At 42.9% G+C, this 26,229-nt stretch overlaps 3 protein-coding genes across 5 annotated transcripts; 2 read left to right on the forward strand and 1 right to left on the reverse strand.

Annotated features, from left to right (window-relative positions):
- Positions 1–1,691: 1,691 nt before the first annotated feature.
- Positions 1,692–5,925, forward strand: LOC118398503 (ribosomal oxygenase 1-like). The gene is made up of 15 exons (XM_035793891.1): positions 1,692–1,841; positions 2,126–2,257; positions 2,495–2,634; positions 2,730–2,829; positions 2,919–3,032; positions 3,197–3,303; positions 3,493–3,600; positions 3,735–3,769; positions 3,882–4,060; positions 4,275–4,379; positions 4,617–4,758; positions 4,947–5,067; positions 5,155–5,254; positions 5,359–5,445; positions 5,614–5,925. Exons 1-15 carry the CDS (start codon positions 1,755–1,757, stop codon positions 5,680–5,682), a joined length of 1,626 nt encoding a protein of 541 aa, XP_035649784.1. The 5' UTR covers positions 1,692–1,754; the 3' UTR covers positions 5,683–5,925.
- A 78-nt stretch (positions 5,926–6,003) lies between these two features.
- On the reverse strand, positions 6,004–9,263 carry LOC118398504 (NADH dehydrogenase [ubiquinone] 1 beta subcomplex subunit 1-like). Its single transcript, XM_035793892.2, has 3 exons — positions 9,115–9,263; positions 6,399–6,543; positions 6,004–6,182 (listed from the first exon to the last, which is right to left on the reverse strand). The coding sequence occupies exons 2-3, from the start codon at positions 6,536–6,538 to the stop codon at positions 6,146–6,148; spliced, it is 177 nt and encodes a 58-aa protein (XP_035649785.1). The 5' UTR covers positions 6,539–6,543; positions 9,115–9,263; the 3' UTR covers positions 6,004–6,145.
- Positions 9,264–9,358: 95 nt separating this feature from the next.
- On the forward strand, positions 9,359–25,569 carry LOC118398501 (cleavage and polyadenylation specificity factor subunit 2-like). 3 transcript variants are annotated; one of them, XM_052470802.1, is made up of 15 exons: positions 9,359–9,461; positions 9,841–10,006; positions 10,257–10,416; positions 10,592–10,697; positions 10,814–10,943; positions 11,332–11,447; positions 11,649–11,836; positions 12,311–12,601; positions 17,648–17,748; positions 17,991–18,194; positions 18,461–18,616; positions 19,496–19,718; positions 20,190–20,528; positions 24,569–24,703; positions 24,989–25,569. In XM_052470802.1, the coding sequence occupies exons 2-15, from the start codon at positions 9,858–9,860 to the stop codon at positions 25,079–25,081; spliced, it is 2,391 nt and encodes a 796-aa protein (XP_052326762.1). In that variant the 5' UTR covers positions 9,359–9,461; positions 9,841–9,857; the 3' UTR covers positions 25,082–25,569. The 3 variants fall into 3 exon arrangements, with proteins under 3 accessions (XP_052326762.1, XP_035649783.2, XP_052326763.1); XM_035793890.2 differs by having other exon boundaries at positions 9,386–9,518; XM_052470803.1 differs by lacking the exon at positions 9,359–9,461 and adding an exon at positions 9,473–9,618.
- The last annotated feature ends 660 nt before the right edge of the window (positions 25,570–26,229 follow it).

Genomic DNA, 26,229 nt, shown 5'->3' on the forward strand with positions numbered 1-26,229 from the left:
CTTGCTGAGGTTCAGCTTGAGGTGGTGATCCGTCATCCACACTGATATGTCTGCCAGACATGCAGAGATGCGATTCGCCACCTGGTCATCAGAAGGGGGAAAGGAGAAGATTAATTGTGTGTCGTCTGCATAGCAATGATAGGAGAGACCATGTGAGGTTATGACAGAGCCAAGTGACTTGGTGTATAGCGAGAATAAGAGAGGGCCTAGAACAGAGCCCTGGGGGACACCAGTGGTGAGAGCGCGTGGTGAGGAGACAGATTCTCGCCACGCCACCTGGTAGGAGCGACCTGTCAGGTAGGACGCAATCAAGCGTGGGCCGCGCCGGAGATGCCCAACTCGGAGAGGGTGGAGAGGAGGATCTGATGGTTCACAGTATCGAAGGCAGCCGATAGGTCTAGAAGGATGAGAGCAGAGGAGAGAGAGTTAGCTTTAGCAGTGCGGAGCGCCTCCGTGATACAGAGAAGAGCAGTCTCAGTTGAATGACTAGTCTTGAAACCTGACTGATTTGGATCAAGAAGGTCATTCTGAGAGAGATAGCGGTAGAGCTGGCCAAGGACGGCACGCTCAAGAGTTTTGGAGAGAAAAGAGAGAAGGGATACTGGTCTGTAGTTGTTGACATCGGAGGGATCGAGTGTAGGTTTTTTCAGAAGGGGTGCAACTCTCGCTCTCTTGAAGACGGGAGGGACGTAGCCAGCGGTCAGGGATGAGTTGATGAGCGAGGTAAGGTAAGGAGAAGGTCTCCGGAAATGGTCTGGAGAAGAGAGGAGGGGATAGGGTCAAGCGGGCAGGTTGTTGGGCGGCCGGCCGTCACAAGACGCGAGATTTCATCTGGAGAGAGGGGAGAAAGAGGTCAGAGCATAGGGTAGGGCAGTGTGAGCAGAACCAGCGGTGTCGTTTGACTTAGCAAACGAGGATCGGATGTCATCGACCTTCTTTTCAAAATGGTTGACGAAGTCATCTGCAGAGAGGGAGGAGGGAGGGGGGATATGTTTGAATTATATGTTATAGATATATGTTTGAATTATTCCACAAATAGCTTTATGAGTGGAAAAATTATGCAGAAAACATATTTTCCAGGACATTAAAGCTTGTTGGTGAAACCTAGCCAATTTAGTGGAATATAATTACATTTCAGTAAAAATTGAAAACCTCCAAACTTATTACACATTGTTTGGAATGAAATACCAAATTGATTTTGTATTGACCAAACATCTTTTCAACCAATTGATCTTGAAAGTGTTATTTATGTCAACAAAATGCAATACTTCCAGACCTCCTTCAGCTCTTTAATTTGAGAGGACTGACTTTTTAGTATGTGAGCTTTATTTTTGTAGATGAAGTCAAGAAAGGTCTTGTTGATCTCTTTAGAGGTAGAGGGATTTACTAATAAAGATAATGAGGGGTACACAACGCAAGACAGTCCATCTGCCTTGGACAGAATCACTCTCCCAAGTATAGACAGATACCTTTGTAATTATAAAAAAATATTCTTGGTTTTCTTAATTTTAGGAGTGGCATTCATATGTTGTCTAAGTGTTTTTTTGATAGATGTATTCCTAAATATTTAACATAGTCGTTTACAGGAATCTTTTCTGTCTTTATCACCAGAGTCATATAAACATAAGAGTTTACATGTAGAAACGTTCAGTTTTAATCCAGATGCAATAGAGAATGTAGCGATAAAATACCCGTAAGAATATCCCTGTTGTCGCACTATTGATGACGTCAGGAATGAGAAAATATTCGACAACATGGAGAAGAAACATGTGTCAGCTTTTGAATTGTACCAAAATGCGCTATTAGCATCGACTCCTGAAGTTAAAACATCATCTGTGAAGGTACTTTGGGTTATGTTATTACTACTGGTGTTTGCCCGCTTCCAATTTCAGATAGGCTATGTTTTTTTTTGTCCTATTTTGCCGGCAAACGTCAACTGTGTTGACAAATCAACTGAAGTAGCTAGCAAATGTATGTATTTTGAAGTTGGCGTCTTCCATAATGTGTATATAAGTAAGGGACATCTGTTTAATATACTATTGCAATATGCATCTGAGCAATTGACTGTTGATTACCTAATACCATTTCATGCCTGACTGCCTCTGCCTACTGGATGCTTTTGTAGATTACAGCAAAGAAGCAGAAGGAAAATGGTATCCAGACCCCCAAATCCATCAAAAAGACCAAAAGGAAACGGATGGGCAAGCAGGTCAAAAAAGCGGCACAGAGAGAGGAGAGGGTGGAGAGACTGGCAGAGGTTAGTTTGGGGCATCAGCATATAGACTATGTAATTGTTTGACGGTGGTTCCCTGGGTTTTTCAGTCATTGTATGTGTTTGAGATAAACTACATTGTATTCAGACTGAGCAGAATCGCTGCTCTACAATCACTTTGCATCCCAAATAGCTCAACTGATTGTGATCAATATAAGCTATTCTGTGCCTCGCTGGTCAAACTGAACCCCTTAAACATGCTGATTGTCTGGTTGCATGCAGGAGGTACAGTGTGGAGAGTGTAGCGGAGTGGCACTAGATGCTCTGCTGAGTGACCTGGCTAAAGTCAGCAACAGCAGGGTGAGAGCCAGCAAACTTTTCCAGTGGCTCATCCACCCAATTCCCTCCAAGAGTTTCTTCAGGTAATGATGTCAGTGTAGCTTTTCACAGTACAGTATTGTAGTCGATTGCACAGGAAGATATCCTTTGTTAACTATTGACTTCCTTGATCTTATAGAGATGCATGGGAAAAGAAGCCAGTTTTGATCAAACGTCAGAATCCAGACTATTATACGGGACTGTTCTCCACAGCAGAGTTTGATCGCATTTTAAGACGGGTAAGGTGTCACGACTAGCTACACATCTTGTGTTTAGTGTCATTTTTGTTGCTCAAATAAGGTTTTTCCTATTGTATTGATATTTTCAGGATGACGTTCAGTATGGGGTGAACCTGGATGTCACCAGCTACAGAAACGGCAAAAGAGAGACACACAATCCTCCAGGGAGGGCTCTCCCATTCACTGTATGGGACTTCTATGAGGTAAAAAGCCAAGTGAAAGTCTACTGATTGTCAAGTTTCATTTACAAAGTGTGAGCAGGTGTTGGTTAGATCATACCAATGGCCGTGTAACATGTTTTAGTTAGAAGTCCTTAGTACCTCAACATAATATTGAAACCCAACCTGTTGTCTTCCATGTTGTCCAGAGTGGTTGCTCGCTGCGTATGCTTAACCCCCAGGCCTTCTCCTCCACTGTGTGGAATGTGCTGTCCATCCTCCAGGAGCACTTTGGCAGCATGGCAGGAGCCAACATGTGAGTCACCCTCTCTGACAATCTATCTGACCAGTGAGATGCTCTCACACATCATTGAAAGTTATTGAACATGTATGGGACAGTGAACATAATTTCCTCCTGGGAGGACAAACTATTCTGTTGTATTCTTACCGCATGCTGATGCACTTCCTCATGACATTTCAGTACAAATGTATTTTGCGTCCCCAGGTATTTGACACCTCCAGGAACACAGGGCTTTGCTCCACATTACGATGATATTGAGGCCTTTGTGGTTCAGCTGGAAGGGAAGAAGCACTGGAGAGTTTACAACCCCAGGTGACTAGTTTCTCAGTACAATTCCCAAAAAGGTGATCAGCACCATCAACCCATTTTGAACTGGATTCATGTCAGTAAACTCTGCTGAGAAACAAATATATTTTGTGGGATGTGTGTTTCCTGTCACTTTTCAGGTCAGAAAATGAGGTCTTGCCTGTCGTTTCCAGTCGTAAGTAATCTTTTGTCCACTGTTGTGCCTATGAATAGACAATAAGCATGACAGATCACTCCCCTGTACCTCAGGCTCATTCCTTACAGATGGCTTGGTATTCCTCCTCCAGCTAACTTTAGCCACTCAGAGATCGGGAAGCCCATCCTGGAGGCAGTCCTGGAGGCTGGGGACCTCCTCTACTTCCCCCGAGGGTTCATCCACCAGGGGGACTGCCTGTCAGATGCTCACTCCCTCCACATCACTGTCTCATCTTACCAGAGGAACAGTTGGGGAAACTTACTGGCAAAGGTTTGTTATTAACCTGCTTAATCCTATGCATTCCTTGTATGGGACATTATCCAGTTCTTTGTCTAATTTTGTATCAATAAATACATTTACACTTTGAGTAAGAACTGAAAATATTGCAGGCTATACAATATGGCATGTCCATACAAAAAAAATGCATTTACTTGTAAGTATAGGCTTGTATTGTGTATGATGTAGAACATGATCTATTTGATAGGTGGTCCCAGCAGCCCTAGAGATGGCCATGGAGGAGGATGTGGACTTCAGAGGAGGCCTGCCTGTGGATTACCTGACGTACATGGGGGTGCAGAACTCAGACAAGGTACTTCAGATGCCACCATTTATCTGTGCCTGGTTTCAAATGTACAATCAACCTTGAAGCACCCACCCTCAGCAGTGGTGTGTTTAGAAGGGTGAGACGTTTGAAGATAGAAACGCTACAGAGCTGACGCCTATGCCCCATTGCAAAGAACATCTGTTCCGCAAAATCTATTTCTACCGGAACATACTGTAACGTTGCACCCTCGTAACGACCCTCAATCTACCTGTGTACGTATAGGAGGATCCACGCAGGGCCCAGTTCCTATCCAGAATAGAGGGTCTGATGAAGAAGCTATCAACCTTTGCCCCTGTGGATGCTGCTGTGGATCAGAAAGCTAGGGGCTATCTCCATGACTGTCTCCCCCCTATGCTCACCGCAGGTACCACAAGGTTTTACTTGAAATTGTGATAGGTGGTTGTTTTTACCTTCAGTTGAAACCACTTATTGTAAGTCACTGTGTATAATAGTTGCTAAATGACTCAATGTAAATATTTACTGTAAAATGTCACACTTTAAAGTGACTAATGTGACTCTGCCAGTTTAAATTTTTCTGATGATTATCCACAGAGGAAAGGGCCAGCAGTGTCCAGGGAGCTCCTTCCAGGTGGGAGAATGGAGAGCCGGTGGACATGGGTGTGGCCATCAGAGGCCAGATCAGAGTCAGACTCGTCCGTTCTGGAATCGCCAGGTAGCTCTCAGCATTAAACACAAAAGCATGGCTATAAAGGGTTGACCTTTCCAGAAAAGACCATGACTTTCCTTTGTGCCCCTGCAGGTTATGCAGTGATGGAGAAGCAGTTTGGCTTTACTACACTGCTGACAACTCCAGAGTCTACCACAAGGAGGAGCCCAAGAGTGTTGAAATAAAAGCAGAGGTATGAATGTTTGGGTCTCTGTAATTGCTTTGCTAATATAGCAGTGACGTGTGCCTGTCTGATGTGGTGCACTGCAGTGATGACCTTTGATGCAACTCTTTCAGCACACAGATGCCATGGAGTTTCTGATCCATGCATATCCAAAGTTTGTGGCAGTGGGCAGCTTGCCATGCAAGTTGGCTGAGGACAAGGTGTGTTTCCTCAACATGTTATACAACATTGCTAAAACATGTATGCTTTCTTCTGCATAAAGTCTAATCACATACGCATCTCTGTAGTGCATGGTCAAGCCTTGATGATATACAGTGTTGGTCTCTGCACTGCAGTTTTCTTAAAGACGTAATTCCCTGCTCTTCCAGGTGTCCTTGGCTGAGCTGCTGTTTAAGAGAGGGCTTATTCACACTGCAGAACCTCTGCAGCAATCCTGAAGAGTTTCAAAGTAAATGTCTGCCATGCCAGCATCATTCACTTCACTATTATGTGTAGGTAGAATTGTTCCGATTTTTAGGACAGCGGTCATTTACTCAGTAGTCCATCAGCATTGCCCTCTACAACAAATTCATCTAAAATCTTCAAAAACGGTTAGTAATAGAGCTGAAATAGCTATTTTACAATGTTACCCTTGTTCAGTAAGTATTGAATTAAACTTACTTGCATATTGGTGTAAAACACTTCTTGTTTGTGTGTTGCTAATGTCCAACTTTGTCTTACTGCTATAGTTGTATACTTAAATCACAAATGACTAGAGGTTAAGATGACAACAGGGCATGTTTATTGGTTGATACAGTGACTGAAACGTATCGGGGTGCTTGATTTGAAGACCATCCAGAAAATGTCAATCACAACAGGAAATGTGACTAATGCACAATAAATAGTCCACGACAGGTGGGTCTACTTCCAGGTGACTTCCTCGCCAGGCTTCAGCTCCCTTTTTATAGAGGAGAAAATTCAGAGAACCATTAGAACCCACTTAGATTATTTCTAGGAATATCAGGCATGGCAGTATCTAGACATCAAAGCATGCAAACACTGGGACCAAGCTATACTGGCCTGTTTTCACATTTTCAGTTGCTTGAAAATAAATCTGTGCCAGCACAGTATGGTTCGCATCTATAGTATCTGTGTGGGTGCTGCAGATTTATACCTGCTGTACAATGCGCTTTTGTTCCTGAAAGCGGTCAGCTTCTGGTCCTGTGCTCTGTCCATGTAGATCCCGATAACAAAGCCAAGGGGGACAAATATGTTAACCCAATGGTCACGCATCAGGGCAGCAAAGTTCACCATACTTCCTGTTGGTGACAACACAAGTTTTTAGATTACTGTATGCAACCAAATTGTATAAAAAAATCTTTGGTGCAGCATAACTTAGCATACCAGTCTTTCTGATGTCAATTTCAAGCAGTTGGTAAAGGATGAACGTCATAACATTTGGCAGTCAATTAGCTAGCTACAGTAGTTTAATCTAGCAAATTTGTCCAATTGCACATTTGCTAAATTCTAGAAATAGCTACAATACCAGCCAAACGTTTGGACACCTACTCATTCAAGGGTTTTTATTTACCATTTTCTACTATGTAGAATAATAGGAGACATCAAATAACACACATGGAATCATGGAGTAACCAAAAAAAGTGTTAAATGAAAATATTTTATATTTGAGATTCTTCAAAGTAACCACCCTTTGCCTTCATGACACTCTTGGCATTCTCTCAACCAGCTTCATGAGGTCATCACCTGGAATTAATTTAAATTAACATGTGTGCCGTAAGTTAATTTGTGGAATTTCTTTCCTTCTGAATGCGTTTTAGCTAATCAGTTGTGTCAAGGAAGGGTTGGTAAACAGAAGATGCCCTATTTGGTAAAAGACAATCCATATTATGGCAAGAACAGTTCAGATAAGCAAAGAGAAACGACAGTCCATCATTACTTTAAGACATGAAGGTCAGTCAATCCAGAAAATTCTGAACTTTGAAATTCAGTTGCAAAAACCACATTGGCTAACCGGGCTGCCTGCATTGTGTCCCGCCACCCACCAACCCCTCTTTTACACTACCGCTACTCTCTGTTCATATATGCATAGTCACTTTAACCATATCTACATGTACATACTACCTCAATTAGCCTGACTAACTGGTGTCTGTATGTAGCCTCCCTACTATTATTTTCAAATGTCATTTTACTGTTTTATTTCTTTCTTTACTTACCTATTGTTCACCTAATACCTTTTTTGCACTATTGGTTAGTGTCTGTAAGTAAACATTTCACTAAGGTCTACTACACCTGTTGTATTCGGCACACGTGACAAAAACTTTGATTTGATGGGTCCAAATTTGAGATTTCCAACTGCTGTGTCTGTGTGAGATGCAGAGTAGGTGAACGGATGAGCTCCGCATGTGTGGTTCCCACCGTGAAACATGGAGGAGGTGGTGTGGGGATGTTTGGTGGCGACACTGTCTGATTTATTTAGAATTTAAGGCACACGTAACCAGCATGTCTACCACAGCATTCTGCAGCGATATGCCATCCCATCTGGTTTGCAGATAGTGGGACTTATTTGTTTTCAACAGGACAATGACCCAACACCTCCAGACTGTGTAAGGGCATTTTGATCTCAACCAATTGGGATGAGTTGGCCCGCAGAGTAAAGGAAAAGCAGCCAACAAGTGCTCAACATATGTGGGAACTCCAACACTGTTGGAAAAGCATTCCAGGTGAAGCTGGTTGAGAGAATGCAGACTGTGCAAAGCTGTCAAGGCAAATGGTGGCTACTATATACTTAATTTTATCGACAGTGTTTCATCCATTGATCCTAAGAGAAAATGATAGAGAATATGGCTTAGTTGCCTTTACTTACCCCACAGCTACCCCACAGCTAGCCTTAGCATCGCCGCTATTGAAACAATGGGAGTGGTAGGGCCTATGACAGGATGCTTCAAAATGCATGACCAAATCCTGTCACTAAAAACCAAATGTTATGTGGTCCTCTGTTGCTCAGTTTTTAGAGCATCGTGCTAAAAGGATAGTGGGTTGGAGTCCCGGGACCACCCATACTTCAAATGTATGCTCAAATGACTAAGTGTCTTTTAGATAAAAGTGTCTGCTGTGTATATATAACACAGTGCCCTCGGAAAGTATTCAGACCCCTTGACTTTTAACACATTTCCACTGCCGACCATTGAATATGTACCCAGTATGCAACAGAGCCAAGAGTGCAAAGCTGTCATCAAGGCAAGAATCTCAAATATATTTGGATTTGTTAAACACTGTTTTTGGTTACCACATGATTCTGTATGTGTTAGTTCATAGTTTTGATGTCTTCACAATTATTTTACAATGTGTAAAACAGTACAAATAAAGAAACCTCAAACTTTTGACTGGTACTGTATATCAACTGGTTACCATAGATAGTTTGTGTCCACACAACTGCTATCAGCAAATATTCAATTTCTGACAAGAATGAGTGTATTTGCTCAAATCTAGAAATAGCTAGCTATATCAGCTGGTTATCATAGCTAGTTTGTGCCCACAACTGCATCAGCAAATACATTCATTCCGGTAGCTACCGGTAACAATTTTTTTTAACTAGCTAATAGCTATCGTCAACTATCGTTGAAATTATTACCATATATATCTGTTATTAATCTAAACCAGCAAGCTAGCTGACAAGCATGGACTCAATAGGACCAGCTAACATCGTTAGCTCGCAAACAATATGCTTCGATTCTTCACACAATAATTATACAGTATGTTGCAATTGAATTATATATATATTTGAAGTATTGCACTGCTATAGAAATACTTATAACGACGTCAAACTAATAACGAATTTATAGGAAGGCATAAAAAAAGTGACATTTTACCTAGTCTCGGCCTTCGACTTCTCTTGCTCACTGGCTCTCAGAGGACGTTGGACCCTACCACCTGCTCTAAAATTGTGTTGTTGCCTTCTAACAATGAATCATTAAAAAACACAGTTTAATTCAATATGACTTCAACTTCAGAATATTAGAACATTCGTCTGGGGGATAATTTCAATGTAAAAAAACGGGTGCTTTCTTCTGTGAAGATAAAAGTTATTCTATTCACGATGCGATAAATATGACTTGATGGTACCTCCCCAGTGACCTCTCACATTTTCAGCGGCAAGCTTCCGCTTCATTGAAAGACGTGTTGACAATCGTTGCTGAAAATGCCGTAATGTTAGACTGTTCGTGTTATTGATTTCTTTGCTCAGTTTTTGTGAAATATTATATAGCACTTTATGGTATGTTACTCTATGGCCCATTTTTATAGGACAATTAGTCTGATGGCCAACTTAGCATGCTAGCTAACGTTAGCTAGCTTGGACTGCAAACATACAATAGGTAGCATGGCTTCTCTAACTAGTTCTGTATGATGAGTAGTGTTAAGAATTGCTGTGTAAGTGTATCATGTCCATGTACCGTTCATGGACCATGTCTGTTCACATTATTATAAAGATCAGACCTGCAGACCTGTTCGTCGTCAGTCATATTTTCTGCATGTGAAAGTGGCTCGAAATATATAGCCATCTTGTTGATAACTAGGTAATGGTCTTGTCCCTGCAGTATGACAGCTGAGGAGAATGACTTCTATTATCAAACTGACCGCTGTGTCAGGGGTGCAGGAGGAGTCTGCCCTCTGCTACCTGCTGCAAGTGGATGAGTTCCGCTTCCTCCTGGACTGTGGCTGGGATGAGAGCTTCTCTATGGACATTATTGATGCCATGAAAAGGTAGAACACACAGTAGTTCTCAATGGGGTACATGGCCTATCCAAAGGGAGTACTTGGTAAGACTCAGAACATAGGCCTAATGATTGGTTACACATGAAGTGGCACATGTGCAGAGCAAAATGTGATTGGAGGTACGGATTGAGAATCACTGATCTACGCTATCTAGACATTGTCTTTGATTCCTGAAGTCAACAACTAGAACTTATCCCTGTCAATCAGATCTCTTACGGGCCATTCCCCTTCTCAATAGGTATGTCCACCAGGTTGATGCGGTGCTCCTCTCCCATCCTGACCCCCTGCACCTGGGGGCTCTGCCCTACGCCGTGGGCAAGCTGGGCCTCAACTGCCCCATCTACGCCACCATCCCCGTCTACAAGATGGGTCAGATGTTCATGTATGACCTGTATCAGGTAAAGGCAGGGGTATGTTACCCTGGTCCCAGATCTGTTTGTGATGTCTTGCCAACTCAGCAGGACAGCACCCCATCTGGGACCAGGCTAGGGGATGTGGGTAATGTCCTATTGAACAAGAGGTGACCGTGCACTGTAAAACTATTCTCACAATTGGGATCTGTTGTTTTGGTAGTCGCGCAACAACACAGAGGACTTCAACCTGTTCACCCTGGATGATGTAGACTGCGCTTTTGATAAAATCCAGCAGTTGAAGTACTCCCAGATTGTAAATCTGAAAGGTCAGTAAAACATGTATCAGTCTTACATAGTGATTGAATGATCATATTTCTATTGAGTAACCTCCTTGTTATAGCTGAAACACTGGTTCAAACAACCTTTTTACTCCTCTGGACAGGGAAAGGACACGGTCTGTCCATCACTCCACTTCCTGCTGGTCACATGATCGGTGGGACCATCTGGAAGATTGTGAAGGATGGGGAGGAGGAGATTGTTTACGCGGTGGACTTCAACCACAAGCGAGAGATGTGAGTAGAGACTGGATAGTGCATGTTTATTTTGCTGCTGAACCTTCAAGGTACAGTACATGACCAAAAGTATGTGGACACCTGCTCATCGAACATCACATTCCAAAATCATGGGCATTATTATGGAATTGGCCGCATCAACTTGAAACAGCTGCGTGGCAATAATGACCTGACCTGTGTCCCATAATGAACCTGTATTTCATATAGAACCTGGCTAATAAAGGCTAGCCATCTTTTAAATTAGCATGTCCTTGCAGGGCTTGACATTCAGGCACACTACATGATCAAAAATATGTGGAGACCTGCTCATCAAACATAATTTAATTTCAAAATCATGGGCATCAATATGAAGTTGGTCCCGCAACATATTGTAAATCTTTCCCCCCAGCCACCTGAATGGGTGTACATTGGAGTCGGTGAGTCGTCCCTCTCTGCTCATCACAGACTCCTTTAACGCTACATACGTGCAGCCGCGTCGCAAACAAAGGGACGAGCAGCTTCTCAGTAAGTTAATCAACTCTCACTCGTGTGCAGTAATGCTATCCTAATCACAAATATTTTTATGCTGTCTTGCCAACTCCTGTGGTCACTGTCACGCCATGGCCATGGCTAGACAGCACAAAAAGATCTGGGCCCAGGCTACAGTAATACCTAAACGTTGAATATTTCAAAAATGTCTAACCCGCCAATCATTTCCCCCTTCAGCCAATGTGATGGAGACGCTACGTGGTGACGGCAACGTGCTGATTGCCGTGGATACGGCGGGCCGTGTGCTTGAGCTGGCTCAACTGCTGGACCAGATCTGGAGGACGAAGGACGCCGGTCTCGGGGTCTACTCTCTGGCCCTGCTCAACAACGTCAGCTACAACGTGGTGGAGTTCTCCAAGTCTCAGGTCTCGGCCACACGAATACCCTTTTCATTACATGGTCACACAGTACCAGAAAATCTTTAAAATAGTTTTAAGTGTTTGTTTCAGCCTGCCTGCAGTGCCAGATGGGTGGGGTTTGCACTTTTGGGATTGTTCCATTGGTCCAGTTGCACCGTGCAAGCTCAGTGAAGCAGAGCTAAAGTATTTGAAAGATATATAATATATAATATTTGAACCCAGGTATCTAGCTCACTCACCATGAGGAGATGTGATCAACTTTGTGCTAATGTTTACTTTTCAATAGTGCTCACTGCTCGGTCATACATTTTGTGAAAGATATTACAACGATTGACTTTTGTGGGATGGATTTAATATTTTTTTCTCAATGTTGTTGTAACACATGGAGCATGGCCTGCTAATATTGTGTGATTATCCTGTCATTGTAATAGGCACGTTAACAAGAGACGTGATTCTGCCTGTTATATTCTCCCCCTACAGGTGGAGTGGATGAGTGACAAGCTGATGCGTTGCTTCGAGGACAAGCGCAACAACCCTTTCCAGTTCCGCCACCTGTCCCTGTGCCACAGCCTGGCCGACCTAGCCCGTGTGCCCAGCCCCAAGGTGGTGCTCTGCAGCCAGCCCGACCTGGAGTCTGGCTTCTCCCGCGAGCTCTTCATCCAGTGGTGCCAGGAGGCCAAGAACTCAGTGATCCTCACCTACCGCACCACGCCTGGCACCCTGGGCCGCTACCTCATCGATAACCCCGGGGAGAAGATGCTAGACCTGGAGGTGAGACTAGGACAGGGGTCTGCAACTAGGTTTGCCTTCGGGGGAATTTTTCTGGGCTAGTAGTCAACGGGTCAGAACATAATTAGTGTAATAGCAGCCCAATTCATAAGCCTACACTACAAATTGGACACCATTGGTCCAATGCAGTCATTTTTTTTTTATCTCAATCAAATCATTTCTGTGTAACAATAAGTACCTTACTTAGAGTGTTTTCAATTATCATGGTCAAAAAGAAACAAGTTTAGTTTCTCAGCAAAGGGCAATTTCTCAAGCAAGAAGTTTGCTATGACTGTTTTTGAGTGGTCTGAGTAGGGAGGGAAAGACTGAACATTTGCTGTTATTGGCAGAGGTTTGGAACGTTCTTCTTGGTCTATTAACTAATTTGCCGCTTGGTGATGTCACCATTGAAGGCCAAAACTCCCTCCCACCTTAAACAGGAATAAAGTTTGAAACAGCTCTGACACTAAAAGGGCATTATCATAATTTTCACAGTATTATTCCAACCTCAGAAATGTATATAAAACATCACGATTTTGACTGCACTGGGCCTTTAACACATCTGGTTAGTATAATGGACATAAATAATCGCAACATGCAACAATTTCAAAGATTTTATTGAATTAAAGTTCATATATGGAAATCTGTCAATTTTAAATAAATGTGGCCTAATCTATGTATTTCACATGACTGGGAATACAGATATACATTTATTGGTCACAAATAGCTTAAAAAAAGGTAGGGGCATAGATCAGCGAACCAGGCAGTATCTGGTGTGACCATCATTTACCTCATGCAGTGTGACACTCCTTTGCATAGAGTTGATCAGGCTGTTGATTGGGGCCTGCTCTTCTTCAATGGCTGTGTGAAGCTGCTGTATATAAGCTTCCAGGAATTGTGTACAGATCCTTGCGACCATTGGGCTGTGCATTATCATGCTGAAACATGAGGTGATGGCGGCTAATGAATGGCACAACAATCGGCCTCAGGATCTCTGTCACGGTATCTCTGTGTATTTAAATTGCCATCAATAAAATGCAGTCGTGTTCGTTGTCTGTAGCTTATGCCTGCCCATACCATAACCCCACCACCACCACCATGGTGCACTCTGTTCACAACGTTGACATCAGCAAACCTCTCGCCCGCATGTCCCCATACACGTGGTCTGCGGTTGTACAGTCGGATGGATGTACTGCCAAAACTTCTAAAACAACGTTGGAGGGCGGGTTATGGTAGTGAAATGTACATTAGATTCTCTGGCAACAGGTCTGGTGGACATTCCTCCTGTCCGCATGCCAATTGCACGCTCCCTCAAAACTTGAGACGTCTGTAGCATAGTGTTGTGTGACAACTACACATTTTAGTGGCCTTTTTTATTGACCCCAGCACAAGGTGCACCTGTGTAATGATCGTGCCATTTAATATGCTTATTGATATGCTTACTAACAGGGATGTGAAGGAATTTGTGTTCCACATTTGCGAGCAATACGATTTGAGGGTATGGAACACTTCTAGGATCTGGCAGCTCTTGCTGCTTTTTATATTTTTGTTAAGTGTCTATAGTCAATTCAATGACAATAACATAATAATTTCTATCTGATTACACTGATATAATCAAAAATGTCTTTACTAAATTAGTTTTTAAAATATATTTTTATGCGTTGATTGGGGAGAATCATCTTGCAATCAAGAGACAATGACACTCAAAACAAAGGTGGCTAGTAAAAATAGAAGTTTAAGGGAAGACTGGTCCCAGAAATATGCATTCTTACCATATTTCTCCAATGTCAAACCAGAGTGTCTTTTTTTGCTACGAAACTGTTGCTTTTTGCAAATAATGACGTCTGGGACGTCCTTATGACTCTAAGCACAGTAGCCTACTTTTGAAAAGTTAACTTTCCACCCAGACAGCATCCCGACAGATGCAATAAATGTTTAGCATAGAGTGACAGGAAAGCAAATTCATTTTTTTTTTGTCTCTTTCGAATATAGGTCATAGCACAGCTTCAAAATGATCATAGAGAGAAACCATATGCGTCAGTCAGATATTTTGCGTGCATTTTATAAAGCTTGTCTGTAATGTGAGGCACCAGTGTTGAGCATCGTTATAGAACGCTTTATGTAATCGGGGTCCTTTTTTTATTATTTCATTTCAAAATATTAAGCTAACAATAGGTAGGGTATCCCTTCTGTCCTTTTCTTTAACAAAGGATATACCCCCTCAGTTGAAGCCCTGCTGAAAACCAAACACTCCAAGCCTTTCACGGACACGGAGGTATTTAAGGAGGGAATGGTGACCGCATTGGAGGATTTGGATACGGACAAATCTATGGAAAGCATAAATGTGTCTGTCAAACAGGTAGGCCGAGTCTGTGTTTCTTAAATAGGAAGAAATAGTCGAATTGAAATGAAGAAAATGAATTACTCAAATTACTTTCAGCCTCATTCGCTGTCCAACCCAGTTGGTTGTACGCGGCCCGCCGCTTCACGTTTCATTACTAGGCTTGTCACGATTCCCAAATATTACAAACAATAGGATACCAGGCCAAGGATCACGATACCGAGTCGTATCGCGATGCCATGGTGGAAAAAAATTGGTGGCTTAGCATCCTGTTCGCCCCGTCCCCCGGACGCTTGTTCACGTTTTCTAAACCTTCTCCAAAAACCTGTCACTGAAATTCACACTTCTACTCAATACAACACATTGAATTTAACGTCACACTGTTAAGTGTATAATATAATACTGCATCGAATGGCTGATTTGCTAATAATTGCAAAGGCATTCCTGTGATTTGGCTGGAGGAATGGGAAGAAGGAATATGGAATGGCATCAAACACATAGAAACCGTGTTTGATACCATTCCTCTCATTCTGCTCCAGCCATTACCACAAGCCCGTCCTCCCCAATTCAGGTGATATACCTCCTATGATATACCTGCATGATGATCTGCATGTCATTGTGTCAGTGAGGAGAAAATACTGCATAATGATCTGCATGTCACTGTGTCAGTGAGGAGAAAATACTGCAGAATGATCTGCATGTCACTGTGTCAGTGAGGAGAAAATACTGCAGAATGATCTGCATGTCACTGTGTCAGTAAGGAGAAAATACTGCATAATGATCTGCATGTCACTGTGTCAGTGAGGAGAAAATACTGCAGAATGATCTGCATGTCACTGTGTCAGTAAGGAGAAAATACTGCATAATGATCTGCATGTCATTGTGTCAGTGAGGAGAAAATACTGCAGAATGATCTGCATGTCATTGTGTCAGTAAGGAGAAAATACTGCATAATGATCTGCATGTCATTGTGTCAGTGAGGAGAAAATACTGCAGAATGATCTGCATGTCATTGTGTCAGGAAGGAGAAAATAATGCAGAATGATCTGCATGTCATTGTGTCAGTGAGAAGAAAATACTGCAGAATGATCTGCATGTCATTGTGTCAGTGAGAAGAAAATACTGCAGAATGATCTGCATGTCATTGTGTCAGTGAGAAGAAAATACTGCAGAATGATCTGCATGTCATTGTGTCAGTGAGAAGAAAATACTGCAGAATGATCTGCATGTCAGTGTCAGTAAGGAGAAAATACTGCAGAATGATCTGCATGTCAGTGTCAGTAAGGAGAAAATACTGCATGGAACCTTCTTTCCTCTTCAGTTAACACATACTCACTCTCATTAACAGACAACACTCTCTCTCTTTCACATACACACACTGCTTCCAATTTTCCAAACGTTAAGACACCAAACAGAATGTAAGGAGGACCAGATAAACATAGATGTTTGATATAGTTTAGGCTTACATTAGTTTGGCCTTATATGAATGATACATTTTCCTTTCTTCCTGTGCCAATCAAATTTGCCTAAACCTACTGTCAAGTTACCAGGTTGTTAGCTAGCTAGGGTACATGACTGAACACTGTTATCAAATCAATAATTAGCGACCCGGGATTAGTTTAAAACGGCCTGCGACATGGTTTGTGAAACGATGTAAAATGCGCGCAAACCCCGATAGAAAGAATAAAAGGCATCTCTGGTAATATGGGTCTTATTTTTTTTAATGTTTAGGCTAGAGACAAGGTTTTATTTTGTTGCTGTAAAGCTGCAAACATGCTTGTCGCAAAGCGGTGCTCCATTTTCCCTCCCTGACACTCCGAGTCTGCATGACGGAGAGCTTGCAAAGTCTACTCAGACCGGTCCATGCTCTTTGTTACAACAGGCGATGAAATGATACTATGTATCAGCTTTGCGCACTAATCCAATGTAACAAATGTACAATTCTAACATCAAAAGACTCATAAGGGTCTGGGTCTGCATCCCTGCTCGCCATCGCGGTTAAATTATATTGGGGGTAAATAAAACGGACGGAGGAATAGACGCGTGGACAGAGTGAAGCAGGTGAGTGAGCACTGGTAGGGGATGCGGCTGGCTGGTTCCAGCTGACACAGGTGATATGCGCTTGAAAGGGAAGTGGATATTGGACCTGCATATACAAGTGGCTGTTGCCTCAATTGAACTGAATTTATAAACCAAACTAACTTTCTAAACATGTTATAATCGGCACCAGCAGGTTCTTAATATCGGTAGGGCTGAAAAAGTTGGTAGTATCATATGAAATGGTACTACAGTATTCTATAATGTTATTGTAAGTGTCATGACGTTTTGGTACCTTGATATTACACCATGGTACACCAGCACAACCTGGCACGCTTGCCTTATTAGTTGACTGTCTCTTGCACTCTCTCCTCATGGATTGAAGTTCAAATGTAACTTTTGCATTATTTTGGCGGGGTAACTTCTTCTTGGGACATTACATTTGGATCCGTTACTATTTGGGGAACCCAAAAAAAATAGAAGAGCAGCTGTGCGGCCATTTTGGCTCCGACTGATAGCTTTTTGGATTTATTTATTTCGGTGCAGCATCTCCCTAGGGCTCTTCCTGTCTCTGTTTCCGTCTCAACTCAAGCGTGGAACAGCTTGATGTGTCACTGGCATTCGCACTGTCCCCCCCTTTTCTCCATTTCATTTTCTTGTCATGTTGACAGATTAGAAAACGGGTGAAGCTGGAAGGCAGGGAGCTGGAAGAATACCTGGAGAAAGAGAGAATGAAGAAGGAAGCTGCCAAAAAACTTGAACAAGAAAAAGAGTGAGTCACTGACACTGTTTGTGTGTTTTGGGCCTCAACTTATTTACAATATTTGGGCACCGTGAATAATATTCCCAGACATGGGTATTGTTCTGTGTGTGTGTTACGCGCATGTGTGCGTGGAGGACATACTATACAGATTCATGAAGTTGGTCTCCGGGAACGAAGATGTTTGTCTTTGAGATGAAGAAACACAGCAAGATTGTGTGTGTGTGTGAGTCTAATATATTTGTGTCTCTCAGGGTGGATGTGGACTCCAGTGACGAGAGCGACATGGAGGATGACCTGGAGCTGCCGGCTATGGTGAAGACCAAACACCACGACCTGATGATGAAGGGAGACGGCGTCCGCAAGGGCAGCTTCTTCAAACAGGCCAAGAAGTCCTACCCCATGTTCCCCACCCACGAGGAGAGGGTCAAATGGGATGAGTACGGAGAGATCATCAGGTACTGTAGTCATTAAGCTATTACCCTTTTCACACTAAAACGCTGATCAAAACTGAGCTGTGCTGACCTGGTTATGCATCAACCATAGATGCTGGACAAGGAAAATATCAGCGCCATTACTGTCCGGGAGGCACAGAAGTGTACAAATGCTCTACACAGACTGTCTTTTACCTCGGTAGAAACCCCTTTGAATAATGAGCTATGGATTTTTTGTTGAAGCAGAGCTAACTTCACACGATGATGTATTAATTAATGACTGTCTCCAGGCCTGAGGACTTCCTGGTACCAGAGCTCCAGGCCACAGAGGAGGAGAAGAACAAGCTGGAGTCGGGCATGGCCAAAGGAGACGAACCCATGGACCAGGACTCCTCATCCAAAGTACCCACCAAGTGTACCTCCACTACAGAGAACCTGGAGATCAAGTAAGTGGGCCTACCCACCTAAATTGAAAGCAGACTTCTTCAGTGAGCCTCTCAATGCAACAAAAACAATATGATTAATTTTTATATTGTAATGATTTACAAGGAACACATGGTGCTGAAACGTGTACGTTTGGGATTTTAATGATCCTTGTGGATATGCCAAGACTATAGTTATTTTAATTTGCGCATAATATTAAAAGCACCTTAGTATTTTTCTCTAATATTATCAGGGACCCCCTCTCAGGCAAACTGGCGACCCACCCCCATCATACGTTAGCAAGAGAGAAAACATTCACACGTCTTGTCGTCAAGGGAATGATAATGGCCTGTAAAAGTCATGTTTTTTATTCTTATTTTATTTGCTTTGGTAGATCGTTTAAAAAAATATATATATATATATATTTTGATCTCCCCACATAATTTGAATAGGAAGTGTAAACTTTAACAGCCTATTAGCTCGAAAGGTAACTCAAACACATTTTTGCTAAGAGTAGCTGTTTAGCGGCTTAACAGCAGCCAGCGGCACTTGGTGGCCTATTTGCAGGTGCTTTTTCAATCCTATGTCAGATACTCCTGTGAGTGTAATTTGCTCAGTGTTAAGAGATAGAGTTTGTATCATTAGAAATAACATATTCTCCTTTTTTCTACTGTAGGTATGTAATTCAAAATGTGTTTATTTTGTTGCAAGCAATATTCATAAAAACATTGAAATCAAATATTATAATTTTTTTGCTGAAAATAAGGGGTCTGCGGACTGCCAGTTGTATACCGCTGATAGAATATATATATATTTTTTTACATCACAATTTAAAATGAATATCTTAATTCATATTTAAAATATTGAGAAATGATAAATTCTTATCTGATCATTCTGTGCAGAGCCAGGGTGACGTACATCGACTACGAGGGGCGTTCAGACGGCGACTCCATCAAGAAGATCATCAATCAGATGAAGCCGCGGCAGCTGGTGATCGTGCACGGCCCTCCCGAGGCCAGCCTGGACCTGGCCGAGTCCTGCAAGGCCTTCACCAAGGACATTAAGGTCTACACGCCTAAGCTGCAGGAGACTGTGGACGCCACCAGTGAGACACACATCTACCAGGTCAGTCGGGTTCGAATTTTATACAAAATGCCATGCTAATTTAAAATATTTTGGGACAGATTGACTCATGCCCTATATGATTGTGAATAATTGACATAGAATGTTGTGTTATCACAATTCACCAATCAGAATGATGATGTGCTTAAGTAACTGCAACTAATTCAACCCAGGTCATCTTAACCCAGGTCATCTTAGAATTTTGTAACTTGACAGTGGGTCAATTGTGTATAAGGTTAATAATAATATTATTATAATATATGCCATTTGAGTTACAGTTGTGTGTGCATAAATATACCGTACAGGTATTCCTGGGAATCAAACCCCACTATCTTGGCATTACAAGCGCCGTGATCTACCATCTGGGCTACAGAGGACCCAGTTAAGCAGTTTGTTTGTGTGCAATAACATTTTAAATGTTAAGCTTAAGCACTTTGTCATGTATACATTAAATATTTTATTCTTCCTGCCCAGGTGCGGTTGAAAGACTCGCTGGTGAGCTCGCTGCAGTTTTGCCGCGCCAAGGACACGGAGCTGGCGTGGATTGACGGCGTGCTGGACATGCGCGTGGTCAAGGTGGACACAGGCGTGCTGCCCGAGGAGGGCATGGTGAAGGGTGAAAAGGGAGCTGGCGAGGAGGCCGTGGAGGATGGCGAGCTGGCCATGGACGTGACCCCTGCTGACGACGGCACCCCAGACCATAGTGTGGTGGCTCAGCAGCGCGCCATGAAGACGCTGTTTGGCGAGGACGTGCGCGAGCCGTCGGAGGAGAGTGACGTCATCCCCACCCTGGAGCCCCTGCCCGCCCACGAGGTGAGAGAGCGAGAGATGGAGGGGAAGAGGAGATGTACTGTAGCGAGAGATACTGTGGATAGACGGAGGGGAGGACACAGAATAGGGGAGGGTTGGCTGTAAATCCCTTAGTTCAGACAAAGGGAGAGAGAGGAGCTAGAAAGAGGGTAAAATGAGGTGGCTTTGTCCTCGGTGAAAGAGGATGGGAGAGGGCTGACCCGAGGGAGACTAGTGTTGATCCCGGGACCGTGTTTTATTCAGAGAGGGAAATGATAGGTTGAGTGGTTCCTCTCTAGGTTTCGTCCTAGGTTCCTGCCTTTCTAGGGAGTTGTTCCTAGTCACAATGCTTCTACATCTGCATTGCTTGCTGTTTGGGTTTTTGGCTGGGTTTCTGTATAGCACTTTGTAAAAAAAGGGCTTTATAAATACATTTGATATGACAATAGACACAAAGAGCAGCACAATGCACAGGAAGAAAGCTAGCCTGTGGCTAATTTAGCAACAGAGAGAAGGGAGCTCACCGAGTAAAACTGATCTGTGGTTATATGTATAGAAATGATTAGTGATGGGGGAAAAAATTGATAGTTACAAATCGCAATATTATTTTTGGATGACATTATATTGATATTTGACTCTTAAGTATTGATTTGTATAAAAATAGCATGTATTTGATTTAGCTAGATAATGTTAGCTAGTGATAGCTGTGGCAACTTTTTCATCCAATAGTTTGTTCTCCAATCTTCTTTTTAATAAGTAGTTTCTCTGCAGCAGACTTATAGTGAGCAATATGTTTGAGACATCAAATCGCAGCAAAGTCGCAGTATCAAACCGCAATACATATGGTATCGGCACAGAAGGACCGTGACAATGTCAGATTGTGAGGTCCCTGGCAATTCCCAGCCCTAGAAAATATATGGTTAGGGTTCTACAGAGTCTACAGTCAATAGAGTCAAGCTGATCTGAGATCAGATGTAAAGAAGCTCTGAAGTTGAAGTTGCACTACAGGGGTAAAAAAAAAAACGAGGGTGCCAGTGAAGAAAGATTTCGCTGATCACGTCTGTTTTTGGTTCACAATTTCCTTTAAATTAAAAAAATAATAATAATCAAACAGCAATGGGTATGCAAACCAGGTATTCAAAACGTTTGGGACAAAGTCTTGGTTGAATCTTTTGCGATGTGCGATTCGGTCGTCATGCACTGTATGAATGAAAATGTCTAAAGGCTTTCTCAAAAAAAACATACCAATTAAATGTTGAATGCAAAGTAGGCCTACCTCGCAATCATTTTATGATGATTTGTATCGATCACGGGGCATTTGTTTTGCAAACTCAGCCATCACATGTAGCCTACACTGTACATTGTAACCTTTTTTATTTGTATTATTGTTCACAGACCTCTCCACCTCTGATGTGGTTTAAGTGTTGTTGTGGACTTGGTACATCACATTTTAGTTTTTTTTCGAAGAACAAAAAGTGTGATTATGAGAGTGAAAGAAAAAAAATCTCTGAAACCTGGATCATGAAACCGGGAAAATGGAATTTACCAAAAGATAAAACTGATTTTATAGGGCCATACAACTGTAGAGTGACTTATAAATCGCTACCAATAACACTAGTATTGAGATTGAGTAAAAAGGTTTTATTTTTTTCCATCCTAACAACAATGTACACTATATATACAAAAGTATGTGGACACCCCTTCATATTAGTGGATTTTGTTATTTCAGCCACACCCGTTGCTGACAGGTGTATAAAATCGAACACACAGCCATGCAATCTCCATAGACAAATATTGGCAGTAGAATGGCCATACTGAAGAGCTCAGTGACTTTCAACATGGCACCGTCATAAATTTTACCTTTATTTTACTAGGCAAGTCAGTTAAGAACAAATTCTTATTTTCAATGACAGCCTAGGAACAGTGGGTTAACTGCCTGTTCAGGGGCAGAACGACAGATTTGTACCTTTGTCAGCTCGGGGATTTGAACTTGCAACCTTTTGGTTACTAGTCCAACGCTCTAACCACTAGGCTACCCTGCCGCCCCAAATGAAGTGTTCAATGAGCAGGTGTCCACATACTTTTGATAATTTCGTGTATGTCAAGCCCTGCAAGGACATTCTAATTTAAAAGGTGGCTAGTTATTATTAGCTTGGGTCTATATGAAATGCAGGTTCATTATGGGACACAGGTCAGGTCATTATTGCTGTGAAAAATTGGTGCGACCAAATCTTGTGCTGATGCCATCAACTGAAAAATTTGGATTCACACCAGTGCCACAAGTGCAAAAAGTTTGTCTCGAGCCCTGAACTAATCCACAGAGTCCAACTGATCGGAGGTCAGACTTACCAGTATTAAAAACTGTATGGTTGGGGTTCCACAGAGTCCATTCAGTTCAACTGATCAAAGATCAGAAGTGTGTTCAATAAGGTAAATACTTTGACCATGAGCTAACACGTTCCATTTGTTTTGTGTTGGCCATGAAGTTGCGGAATTTTGCTAACGTTATCAAAAAGCCGGAGAAGGAAGTGTGCAGCGAACGTACGTGTCTGTTTCGGATCTAAACGGTCACTACAGATAATCAAATCAAAGTGTATTTGTCACGTGCGCCAAAGACAACAGGTGAAATGCTTACTTACGGGACACAATGCAAGTAGTCCGTTAGCCATTTGATTACCTGTTCAGAAGTCTCATGGCTTGGGGGTAAAAGCTGTTGAGAAGCATTTGGGCTTGCGGTAGTAGAGAGAACAGTCTAAGACTGGGGTGGCTGGGTTCTTTGACCATTTTTAGGGCCTTCCTCTGACACCATGTGGTGTAGAGGTCCTGGATGGCAGGCAGCTTAGCTCCAGTGAATGGGGGCGTGCTCAGTCCTCCTTTTTCTGTAGTCCACAATCATCTCCTTCGTCTTGGTTACGTTGAGGGATAGGTTGTTATTCTGGCACCACCCGGCCAGGTCTCTGACCTCCTCCTTATAGGCTGTCTGTTGTGTCGTCTGTAAACTTAATGACGGTGTTGGAGTCGTGCCTGGCCATGCAGTCGTGGGTGAACAGCGAGTACAGGAGGGGACTGAGCACGCTCCCCTGAGGGGCTCCGGTGTTGAGGATCAGCATGGCAGATGTTTTGTTACCTACCCTCACCACCTGGGGGATGGTCCAGGATCCAGTTGCAGAGGGAGGTGTTTAGTCTAAGGGTCCTTAGCTTAGTGATAGGCTTTGAGGGCACTATGGTGTTGAACGCTGAGCTGTAGTCAATTAATAGCATTCTCTTGTAGGTGTTCCTTTTGTCCAGGTGGGAAAGGGCAGTGTGGAGTGCAATAAAGATTGCATCATCTGTGGATCTGTTTGAGCGGTATGCAAATTGGAGTGGGTCTCGTGTTTCTGGGATAATGGTGTTAATGTGAGCCATTACCAGCTTTTCATGACTACAGACGTGAGTGCTACGGGTCAGTAGTCATTTAGGCAGGTTACCTCAGTGCTCTTGGGCACAGGGACTATGGTGGTCTGCTTGAAGCATGTTGGTATTCCAGACAGGAAGAGGTTGAAAATGTCAGTGAAGACACCTGCGAGTTGGTCAGCACGTGGCCATGTAGGATTGTAGTTGGAATAGCAAAGTCATTTGCAGTTTGATTATTTCCTCTAAATGCCACAGTAATCCTTATAAAATATTTTGTTTCATGTTTCACCGTAACATTTTTGAATGTCCATTCATATTGTTTCTAAGGCTGCATTTACACAGGCAGCCCAATTCTGAGCTTTTTTTCACTAATTGTGTCTTTTGACCAATCAGATCAGCTCTTTTGCCAGTAAATGAGCAAAAAAAGATAACATAGTCCTTAGAGTCATACTGATCTGAGATCAGATGTACAGAAACTGTATGGTTGTGGTTCTACTAATCCACATAGGATGCGTTTACACAGGCTCATCTGATCAAAAGACCAATTAGTGGAAAAAAAAATCAGAATTTGGTTACCTGTGTAAATGTAGCCGTAGAATACAACTGGTCTGAGATCAGTTGTATATAATGTGTTCTGGTTCTAACCCATACACACCCTGTCTAACTCACAGATCCCAGGCCACCAGTCGGTGTTCATCAACGAGCCCCGCCTGTCCGACTTCAAGCAGGTGCTGCTGAGGGAAGGCATCCAGGCTGAGTTTGTGGGAGGAGTGCTGGTGTGCAACAACATTGTGGCCGTCCGCAGGGTGAGTTGTCCGTCTCTCTGTCCTTCTACCCCAGCACACCACAGTCATTCATTTAGTTAATTCAGCTCGCTTTGACAGCATAAGCCAATCCCAGCCCTGACCGGCGATAAGTAGTTTGTAGGCTGAAGGGGCAACCTATGTATAAACAAACCATTTCTGCTGCATACTAAAGTCAGCACCACTCCATCTCCATCTACACATCTATTTGTGGATGTTGAAGGGGGGGAAATGGTTGTGACTATGCGTGACCCCTCTAACCCTTGTCTGTGTCGCCCCCCTGTACAGACGGAGGCAGGGCGCATCGGCCTGGAGGGCTGCCTGTGTGATGACTACTATAAAATCCGCGAGCTGCTCTATCAGCAGTATGCTGTGGTATAGGAGAGACGAGCAGCCGCGGAGACGGCGTCGGCCGTTACATGATCACACAGAGACATTCCGTTTGAGAGGAGAGAGAGTGGAGAGAGGGGACGATACCCAGAGGACCACAGTGTTCTAGGTGTTCTCCGCACACAGGCTACCTGGGCTCCCCTCGAGCATCTCCAGCTGTTTTACTTCCAACCGCTGTGTTGATTTCTCCTTTTTTACCCCCTTTGTCTGTTTACTGTTATTTTTTTATTGTGCGTCTTTCCCCCCGCAGTGAGAGACAGATGGGCTCTCCCTTAGTGACCTCTCCTTGATGCGAACACATGATGTGCGAACCAACGGTAACCCTTAGGGTCTTTTTTACCTCTCCTCAAACTCCCTCAGCTCTCGAGAACATTCACCACACACTCGCTGGAGAGTGCCAACATCGCTTGACATAGGCTGAAATGGTTTCTGTTTTTTTTTTGTTTTCTACTACACATTAAATTCCCTTTTTTGAACAATTTAATTGGTTTGTGTCATATATATTTGCTGTTGGTTGAGAGGGGAACCAGACTTGTATATGTACTGTATGTAGGTTTGGGGTCAATGTTTCAATGAGGGCAATTTTGAATGGGAATTCCAGTTTACTTCCTGAATTGAGTGAATGGAAATAGAATTGACCCCGACCTTGACTGTATGTAGTACTATTAAGGGGCTTTGCTCTACTGTGCTGCTGCAGTTACGGTTTGATAACACTAGATGGAGACATTTTTCTGCCTCTTCCTCCCTACCTCTCTCCCACAGCAGCAATTCTAGGGTTGAGAGATGACGATGTTCCTGCAGTGATATCTTGGAAAATTAGCATAATTCACTCAGTTTTGTACATAACAAGGTATAATACTTAATTCTCTAATGCTTACATTTCAGGTAACAAATTAGGTTATATAGTTAAGATTGAGACTGAGGGAAATGAATGTATTTCCAATGGCTTGCTGATTTGTGATGTCTTCTAATCCACATATAAGGTCAATGTTATTATCCCTGTGAAGTTTAAATTCACCATTGTCTCAGGAGACTGCTTGGGGGGAGGGCGTGTCCCAAATTGCCAAATTAACCGGAGCCTTATGGTGTAAAGTAGTGCACTATAATGTGAGTAGGGTGGTGTGACTGTGATGATGCTA

This window comes from Oncorhynchus keta, chromosome 19, assembly GCF_023373465.1.
Source record: "Oncorhynchus keta strain PuntledgeMale-10-30-2019 chromosome 19, Oket_V2, whole genome shotgun sequence".
Taxonomy (NCBI): domain Eukaryota; kingdom Metazoa; phylum Chordata; class Actinopteri; order Salmoniformes; family Salmonidae; genus Oncorhynchus; species Oncorhynchus keta.